This window comes from Tetrao urogallus, assembly GCF_951394365.1.
Source record: "Tetrao urogallus genome assembly, chromosome: 14".
NCBI classification, from domain to species: Eukaryota; Metazoa; Chordata; class Aves; order Galliformes; family Phasianidae; genus Tetrao; species Tetrao urogallus.
Genome location: NC_136827.1, coordinates 797,758 through 806,800, shown reverse-complemented (window position 1 = coordinate 806,800; position 9,043 = coordinate 797,758). Strand labels below are relative to the sequence as shown.

General features: G+C 59.8%; 1 protein-coding gene across 1 annotated transcript; it reads right to left on the bottom strand.

Annotated features, from left to right (window-relative positions):
• Positions 1-2,854: 2,854 nt before the first annotated feature.
• Positions 2,855-6,985, bottom strand: LOC306951834 (protocadherin-10-like; the record flags this gene model as incomplete). Its single annotated transcript, XM_079542400.1, has 4 exons — positions 2,855-3,114; positions 3,304-3,392; positions 3,489-3,547; positions 4,502-6,985. The coding sequence occupies 4 exons, from the start codon at positions 6,983-6,985 to the stop codon at positions 2,855-2,857; spliced, it is 2,892 nt and encodes a 963-aa protein (XP_079398526.1).
• Between the last annotated feature and the right edge of the window lie 2,058 nt (positions 6,986-9,043).

The following is a 9,043-nucleotide window of genomic DNA, read 5'->3' as shown; positions in this document are numbered from 1 at the left end:
CAGGATTTGCCTCTGGATCTCTGAAAGAACTGGGATGTACAAGCAGAGTGTATGGATGGAGAGCACTGAGTATGTCTCTGAAGCAGCTCTCGTGCCCGATGCATTACCAGACTACAGAAACCAGCTAATGCCCAGGAGCTGTGCAGGAATGAAAGCACAGGAAGAGTTGTAAAAATAACTGGTTGTAGGGCAGAGAGCTTGCATTTTTAATGACTGCCTGTCCCTATGGAAGATTGTGAAATGAGGAAGAGCTGTCAGACTGACCGTTCTGACCAGACATGCCCTCTGTGGATGGGGCAGCGCTGTAGCTACCATCAGGTTTAAGTGCTATCTCCACTATGACAAGTCTCTCCTTTTATTGATATTGGAATTGAACCATTTTAGTGCAGGATTTCCTCCAGCAAAACAGAGAATGCTCAGGGCAAGTGGAGGGCTGGGGCAGGGCTGGGCTGACCAGCCCAGACAGCTCTCAGAGGAGACCTGATCTGAGCTGTGCTGCATGCCTGCGGGTCAGTGGGATGTGCAGATGTGTGTGTATGTCTACATGGCTTCTCCTGTGTGAGATGCCCCCATGCAAACTGCCCACTTCCAATGCCTATGGTCTGGGGGCTCAATTTTGGGATGCAACATCTGCAACTCCAATACAATTCAATGGCTCTGCGTCATTAGATCCAGTGTGCCGTGGGTCTCATGCACTGGGCATGCAGAGGGGCTGCAGCACTCTCCTAATGCCTGGCCTGCACCACCTGACAACAGCAGGGAAGTTATTACTGGAGCTAAGCTAGGAGAGGGAGATGCTTGCTGCCCCCGCAGGGAGTCAAGTCCATTTGATGCTTTTATTGCTTCTTGAGGCTGTTATTAATTTTATTGTATCACTTTGCATAATTCTTTTGTCTTCTGAAGCAGTGAAACAGGCTAATGCTGTTCAGGGTCTCAGGCAGCAGCTGTTTTGGGTTCTATTTTACCGTTAGCACTCTGCAGAGGCCATTGCAGAATCCACTCGGCAGCAACAAATCCTTCATCCTACCTTCTAATTGGGACAGGGAATCTTTCATCTGCTCACAGCCAGGCAAATGCAAGCTGGGACTGGAGGCACCAGCAGCAGCCAGGTCCCTTTCATGTCCACAGCCCGCTCCTCCCAGGGCTCTGACTCCCACAGGCCCCTCGTTGTGCTCCTGCCCCCTCCCACCAAAGTGCGCATTACCTGCACGCAGACGAGGACTTTTCTGGGTTAATCCCAAAAGCCGCACTGCAGCCTCCTCAGGCCTATCCCTAACAAGCAGGGACAGGAGAAGGAACAGCCACGGCCTGGCCATCTCTGCACTTTACCCCAAGCTGAGCCCCTTCCCACCTCCAGCTAGGAGCCCCCAGCTGATACTGCCCTCCCTGCTCCCTGCTGGACCCTCCCCCGGCCGCATCCAAGTTATCTCCTCCTGCACTCCTATTCCTGCAGCAAGCTGGTGGGCGGTGAGCAGCCAGGGGAAAGCTGAAATGAGCCATAGAAAGCAATGCACAAAGATAACAATAATCCACAGCGAGATCCAACCCCCCTCCCCAGCAGCTCCAGGCATCTCCATTGCCGCTCGTGCTTTTCTGCCAGGCCCTTAGGTGGGCCTGAGTGCAGCAAGAGGGGACCTTGAGCCCCCAGCCTCTGGGTGAAAGGAATGAATGAGCCTTCATAGGCTGCTCCAGCAGTGAAGAAAGCCATAGGGTCTGCACATGTGCTGGAGCTGATTCCTGCTTTGCAGCTCAGTGATGATCCCTGCCACCGGGTGCAGCTGGGACTCAGGACAGCCAGCAGGCAGAGTGAGCTAGCAAAATACCATTTATTGGTACAAATCAGACATCATGAAACAAACTTGCTTTAGAAAGAGCTGTCATGTTCTGCACAGATGGGCTGGACTCGAGCTATCTGGTCACAGGCGAGCAATCAGCAATGCTGGCAGACAGAGCGGGTGCACAGGTGTGGGGTTCTGGGGCTGCAGCCCGGCCCTCGGGCTCCTGGCAGCCTGGTGGAAGTCCTTGAAGAGGAGAGAGAGCAGCGGGAGCTGCGTGTCCTGCACAGGTGGGGTTAACCAAGGTGCTCAGGACTTGGAAAAATGGAGATGCAAGTGAGAACAGGAGAAGGGGAGAGAGCTGTCACCATGCTGGGACTCCTCAGAAGAAGGAAACTTCCTCTCAGATGATGTTGCCCTGCAGTTACCCAGCAGGGTCTCACCCTGTGCATCTCCAACAGCCCTTCTGGCCATCCTGTGCTGTTTGCAGAGCAGGGACTGGTAGCATTCAGGACACAGCTGCATCCTGGACTTCACAGCTCTGCATGTGTCAGGTGGTAGTTTGAAGGGAAGCCCACATGATGGCTGGGATTGCACTCAGAAACCAGACACCAGCTCTGGATGTGCAGCACCTCCTACTGAGTCCCAGGAGCAGGGCACTGGTTGCTGCCCACTAACTGATGCCACATTTGGTCTGTGTACATCTCCCTTCTTCCTGGAGCAGAAATACAGGCATGCAGCACAGTACATTCACACAGCCAGACAAGACAAAGTGACAACATTTACAGAGATGGATCGCCCCTAAAGAGGACATGGCAATAGGTAAACTCAAGGCAGATTTGCTGAAATCTGCTCACCTGGACCCCCAGCAGCACCTGCTGCCAACACAGCTCTGCAAGAGACAGGAGAAACGCCTGCTCCCCTCTCAACCCCCATCCTGCCTCATCTTCTCACTCCTTTCCCTACCTGCAGGCAGCCCTACAAACTCTGGAGCAGTCGTGAATGGAGCTGTGTGCTGCAGATGGACCCAGCAGCTGAAGTAAAGTGTAATGTGGGTGATCCAGGCCCGGCACCAGACACTATTTCAGGTCATTGTTGATAACCACACTGTCAGGCATATCATAGTACGTCGTCATTTTCTTCCTCTTGCCAAAGGTGGAAAAGCTGTTCTTGCTCTCCCGGCCTGGAACCAGGGGGCCATCTTTACTGGAAAGCAGAGTTGGGGTGCCGGGGATGTAGACGTTGTGCTGGTAATCTGGGGCTGGGACGTGCCCAGGGTACAGGGGGCCATACTGGGGTGCCCAGATGCTGTTAGTGCCCGCTGAGGCCTTCTGAAACTCTGGAGAAAAGATGGGTGTGAGGATGGCTTGTTGGGGTCAGCACCCCTTTTCAGGGGGATGGTCACAACCACGTCCCAGAACACTCATGTGTCACCACCCTCCCTCCTCCCCAGGGCCCTGGGCAGGGCTGTGTCACCCCAGGGACATCGTCTGGTTCTGATCTCCCACCCCAGCACCCCCATACTGACCAGAGACCGGGGTCACCAGCGTGCACAGCCTCTCGTGCTCCTTCTGCAGGGCTTTGCGGATTTCCCCCACATCCTCCAGGCTCTGGGAGCTAAAGAGAAGAGACCAAAGAGACCAATCCAGTGCTGCATCAGCGGGAGCCTCCCCATCCCCACAGCCCCTCCACCTGTGCCCACAGTTCCCGTACCTCTTCAGGGCAGGCCGTTGCACGCTGGAGGGCAGCCAGTCTGTGTTGGGCTGCTTTATCTGGAAACACAGAGTGGGGAATGTCTGTTAGCCTTCAGTAACCAGCAAGGCCCCAACTCCTCCATCCTCTCTTCCTGTGGGAAGCTCCAATTTTACAGACAGGGAAACTGAGGCAGAGCTAATCCATCCCCCTCCCTTCTGGGACTCCCCCTCAGGGCACCGGGTTGTCACAGAGGCAGACTCGCACACCACCTGTGTGGGAGTTCCATTGCTAAGCTCTGCTCTGGGGAGAGAGAGCAGATTTTAATTCTAAAAACCCTTTTATGCAGATGTGATGATGACTTCACCCAGGTCTCCAGCACCTGGAGTGAGGGTGAAGAATGGGCTCAATGATCTGGGGCTGCAATATCCCATTAATACAACAGGCAAAGCCAGCAATGCAAGGAGATGCAGAGGGAGAGCCTGCTGGCAGCGAGTCCTGCGCTCTCCTTGCAGGGCTGTTTCATTAGAAGTCTGAAGTAAGTGGATTAGATTCTTCATCACTCTCCAGCTTTGTAATCGTGTTTCGGACAGAGTCTCTCACTGGGAAAATGAGGCATCCCCGATTTCAATAGCTAACAAATGCTGACATCAAAATCCCGCCCTGAGACCTCCACTTCCTCCCCAGCAACAAGGCCCATGGCCGTAGTGCCTGGATGTGGACATGAGTGGGTCCTGCTCCCTGCTGCATCCCCTGGCATGGAGGAGCACAGAGGTGTCCTGGTGTGGAGATGGTCCCTCACCCCCCCTCATCCCAGGCACTGAAGCAGCTCCATGGCCTCTAATGCTCACAGACGGTGGTGGGCAGGGGACTCCATCTCACTCCTGCTTTTCCCCATGGGGAATCTCAGTGGAGCATCCCCACCACCCGACCCTATCCTCCGTGAAGACCAGTGCCTGATTCCTCCTGTGGGCTGAGACCCCTAGGGATAGAGGACACAGAGGAGTGCAGTGCCAGCCCTGTGCCCACCTCACCTGCTTGGGGCCTTGGAGGGGCTGCCCTGGCCGGGTCCGCTTCCCAGGCAGATTCCCAGGACCTTTCTCGTTGTTGCGGGGCAGGCTGCAGGGCTTGAGGAACATGAAGTCGCTCTGGGCAGACTCTGGCCCAAGGCACAGCTTGTAGCAGTAGCCTGGGGGACCACCATCAGGCACATCGAGGTGGGTGGCCGTGCTGGCACCAGGCTGTGCTGCCAGGTTGGATGTCTTGAGACCATCAGGAGAGCGCCTGGGCCGGGGGCAGCAGCAGCAGCCATCACCCTGCCAGGGGTATCGCATGCCACGGCACCGGATGGCTGTGAGGATGAGGATGGCCAGCAGGAAGGTGAAGGAGATGGAGCCCAGGGACACCAGGAGGTAGAGAGTAAGTGGAGAGGAGGAGGAGGCTTCCGGGGGGAGGCTGAAATTGCTGAAGTCAGAGAGAGTCTGTGGCATTGTCTCCACCACAGAAAGCAGGAGGGACACAGTGGCTGAGAGCGATGGCTGCCCTCCATCCCTCACCTGCACCACCAGGCGCTGCCGGGCCGCATCCTGCTCCAGGAAGGAGCGGAGGGTGCGCAGTTCACCAGTGTCCGGTGCCAGGCTGAACAATGTGAAGTCGGTGGCCTGGAGCAGCTGGTATGACAGGCGGGAGTTCAGCCCTGCATCTGCATCCACTGCTGACACTGTGCCCACCAGGTAGCCAGGCCCGGCGGAGCGTGGCACCAGCTCGGTGGCCACAGAGCCATTGCGCGGCATGGGGGACACAATGACGGGAGCGTTGTCATTCTGGTCCAGCACGAAGATGTGCACGGTGACATTGGCACTGAGCGGGGGGAAGCCCGCATCCTGCGCTTGCACCTGGATCTGGAAGCTGCGGATCTGCTCATAATCAAGGGAGCGTAGGGCATACATGTGCCCGCTGTCTGAGTTGATGGACACGTAGGTGCCCACGGGCATGCCATGGATGTGCCCGTCGGTGATGGAGTAGGACAAGTAGGCGTTCTGCTGGCAGTCGGGATCCAGAGCGCTGACGGAACAGATGGAGGCCCCTGGCGCGTTGTTCTCCATCACGTAGACGCTGTAGGAGGGCTGCAGGAAGTGCGGGGCGTTGTCATTCACATCGGACACCGGCACGGTGAGGGTGCTGCGGGTCAGCAGGGCTGGGGATCCCATGTCCCGGGCCGTGATGCTGATGTTGTACTCGGACACCGCCTCCCGGTCCAGTGGCTCCGTGGTAACCAGTGTGTAGTAATTGCGGAAGGAGGAGCGGAGCTCAAAGGGCACACTGGGGCTCAGCTCACAGCTCACACGGCCGTTGTCTCCGGAGTCCCGGTCCAGAACACTGATGACTGCGATGACGGTGCCCGGTGGGGCATCTTCCTGCACCGGCGTGGAAACTGAGGTGAGGGTCACCTCGGGCGCGTTGTCGTTCACATCGAGGAGGTGCACAAGCACCCGGCAGTGCACAGCCACCGCCGAAGGCCCACGGTCCTTGGCTTGCACGTAGAGTTCGTGCAGGCTGGCACGCTCGTAGTCCAGAGGGCCCTTCAGCAGTACCTGCCCACTGCGGGGCTCCACACGGAAGAGCTCTCGGACGCTTGGTGGCGCGTGCCCGCTGAAGGAGTACTCGATCTCCCCGTTGGGGCCCTCGTCCAGGTCGGTGGCGTTCAGCTGGATGACCAAGGTGCCGGTGGGGGCATCCTCGGGCAGGCTCACTCCGTACGAGGGTTGGTCAAAGGCGGGGATATTGTCGTTGGCATCCAGCACGGTGACGAGGATGTGGGCTGTGCCCGAGCGCCTGGGGATGCCACCGTCGAGCGCGGTGAGCAGCAGCCGGTGCGTGTGTTGCTGCTCACGGTCTAGGGCGCGCTCCAGCACCAGCTCTGCAAACTTGCTGGCGTCGCTGCGTGTCTGCACCTCGAGCGAGAAGAAGCCATTGGGGCTGAGCTGGTAGGTGTGCACCGAGTTGGTGCCCACGTCGGGATCCTGGGCGCTCTCGAGCGGGAAGCGGGCACCCAGCATGGCGGACTCAGCCACCTCGAGCACGTATTCCTGCCAGGGGAAGGTGGGAGCGTGGTCGTTGATGTCCAGCACCTCCACTTCCACACGGTACAGCTCCAGGGGGCTCTCGACGAGCAGCTGCAGGTGGAGCAGACAGGTGCCCCCTGTTTCGCACACCTCCTCCCGGTCGATCCGCTCGTTCACAAAGAGGATCCCGTTCTCCAGGTTCACCTCCAGATGCTGCCTCGCCCCTGCCCCGGCCACAATGCGGAACCGCCGCGCCGACAGCGTGGCCGCGTCCAGCCCCAGGTCCTCGCCGAGGTTGGCCACGAAGGCTCCGTGCTCCAGCTCCTCGGGCACGGCATAGCGCAGCTGCCCACCCGTGGAGTGCGGCGCGGCCAGGAGGGAGAGGAGGAGGAGGAGGAGGAGGAAGGAGGGAAGGGAAAGCTGCCCCCTCCCGCAACTTGCCCCGGTCCCCATGGCCCCGCAGCCCCTCTGGAGCCCACCCGCCGTGCCCGTCCTCGCTCTTCCGAGGGATTCCGGTCTGCCGGGGTCGGCGGGGAGGGCCGTTCTCGGCTCCGACCGCGCTGTACCGGCCCCCGCCGCGGTCTCCTCTTAACCCTTCCTCGCCGGAGCCCCTCTCAATCAGGGGATGGGGCTGAACCCAGAGGTGAAGGCGAAGCCGCGCTAAAAGCGAGTGGAGCCCGGTGAGCCCGACCGCTGCCCCGGCCCGGGGTGCCGGTGTTACCCCGCAGCTGCGGCGCCCGTCCCCGCGGTAAGATTAAGAGGAGCGCGGATCGCAGCGGCTGCCCAATCCCCCCGGCTGCGTCCCCCGCCGTGCCGGTCCTAACCTTTAGCAGATGGTTAAGCCCCTCCAGACTTGATTACATTTCCCCGCACACCGTTTTCCTTGTAATGCGGAGCTTTTAATTACCGGAGCAGGGGGATTACAGCCTCGGATAAAGCTGAGCCCATCGGCACAGAGGCACTGAGAGACCCCCCCCGGCCCCCGCCTCCCTCCGCCCCCGACACCCCCCCCTCTACCCGCAACCCGTCGGTACAGATACGCAGCCGTCTCCGATCCCCGTCCGCGATCAGAGCTCCGGGCTCTCCCCGCGGCGGGGACACGGGCACAAACTTTCCTCCGGCCCCGAAGCGGGGAGAAGGGCACGGACAGAGCCCCGGTTCCCGGAGGACGACCCCCGCCCCGCCCGGTACCGGACCCAGAGGACGATCCTCGCTGCGCTCTCTCTCCCGTAGCTCCGCAGACTCCCGTTAGCGGGACGGCGCGGACAGCCGCCCCCGGTGCAGAGGTCCCGGATAATCCCCTAACGATCCAGTTAAGGGATCGGCGGGGCTCGGAGCGGCTTGAGCTGAGCACGGATATTTTACCGCCTTTGTCTCTGCCTCCCGGTTCCCGGCGGGCTCTCGCGGAAGGGAATTGCCGGCCCCGGGGAGTCCCGCGTGGGAGGCGGTGCGCGGAGCGATCCCGCAGGCAGCGGGGCTGGGGGGCGTCGTGGGACGGGGAGGGGGGGAGACGGACCCGAGAGCGCAGCGCGATCCACGCGGGACGCGGCACTCGTGGGGCTGCCAGGGAAGGCAGCGGGGAAGGGTGGGCTGGCGGCAGGGTGGCAGCGCGGGGCGGACGGGTGATAAGAGCCCGGCGCCGGGTCACGCGTGGGCTCGGACCCGAGAGGGAGCGGTGGGATCGGGGACGACTCCTGGTAAGTGAAGCCCAAGCTGTATCGTAAGCGCCGATCGCTGCGGCACGTTTTCTGCACCATCTTCCGAGCCAGGGCCACCCCTCCCCATTTCATCCTCCTTATCCCTGCTGTGACCCCACAACCCCTGATCTGTCCCCTTGTCCCTGATCGGCCGTGTTCTTCTTCCCATCCCCTCCCCCTTCCCGTACGCCCCCCAAATCGCTGATCTGTGTCTCCCCCAGCGCTACCGAAGCTAAGACGAACGGGGGAGGGACGCTCCAGAGAGCTCGGAGGAACGCTCAGGACGGAGAGGCATTGGGCGGGGGGGATTCGTGAGGGGTCTCGTTTTCCCACTCCCGTTTCCAACCAAGTGCGTTCCGGGAAATCCTCGGAGCGATTTTCACCCTTTTGTTTAATTCAGATTTAAATATTCATTCTCCTCCCCTAGGAGCGATGTGCTCCGGGAGGAATCCTCCCCCCGCCCCCCTCGGCTCGGTCCTGTTTGTGCTTCTCCAGCTCTGCTGCGCGATGTCCCCCAGTGCAGCTCATCATTTTTCCCTTTTTGGGAGGCAGGGGAAGAATCTACCCTCTTCTCGGTTTTTTTGTTTGTTTTTTTTTTCCCCCCCCCCAAGGCAATGGGACAGCCCCATTAGCCCCTCTTCCCCACCTTCCCAAACCCTGTCCCCTTCCTCCCCCCCCCCCCAGTCCTCCTTCGGTGTCCTTCCACTGCACCAACCCACCCCAATGTTTGTGCTTTACCAACCATAGAAACTCTCACTGCTTGCAGTCCCTCCAGATTCTTCTCTTCTCCATGTCCAGGACTCCAATGGACCAA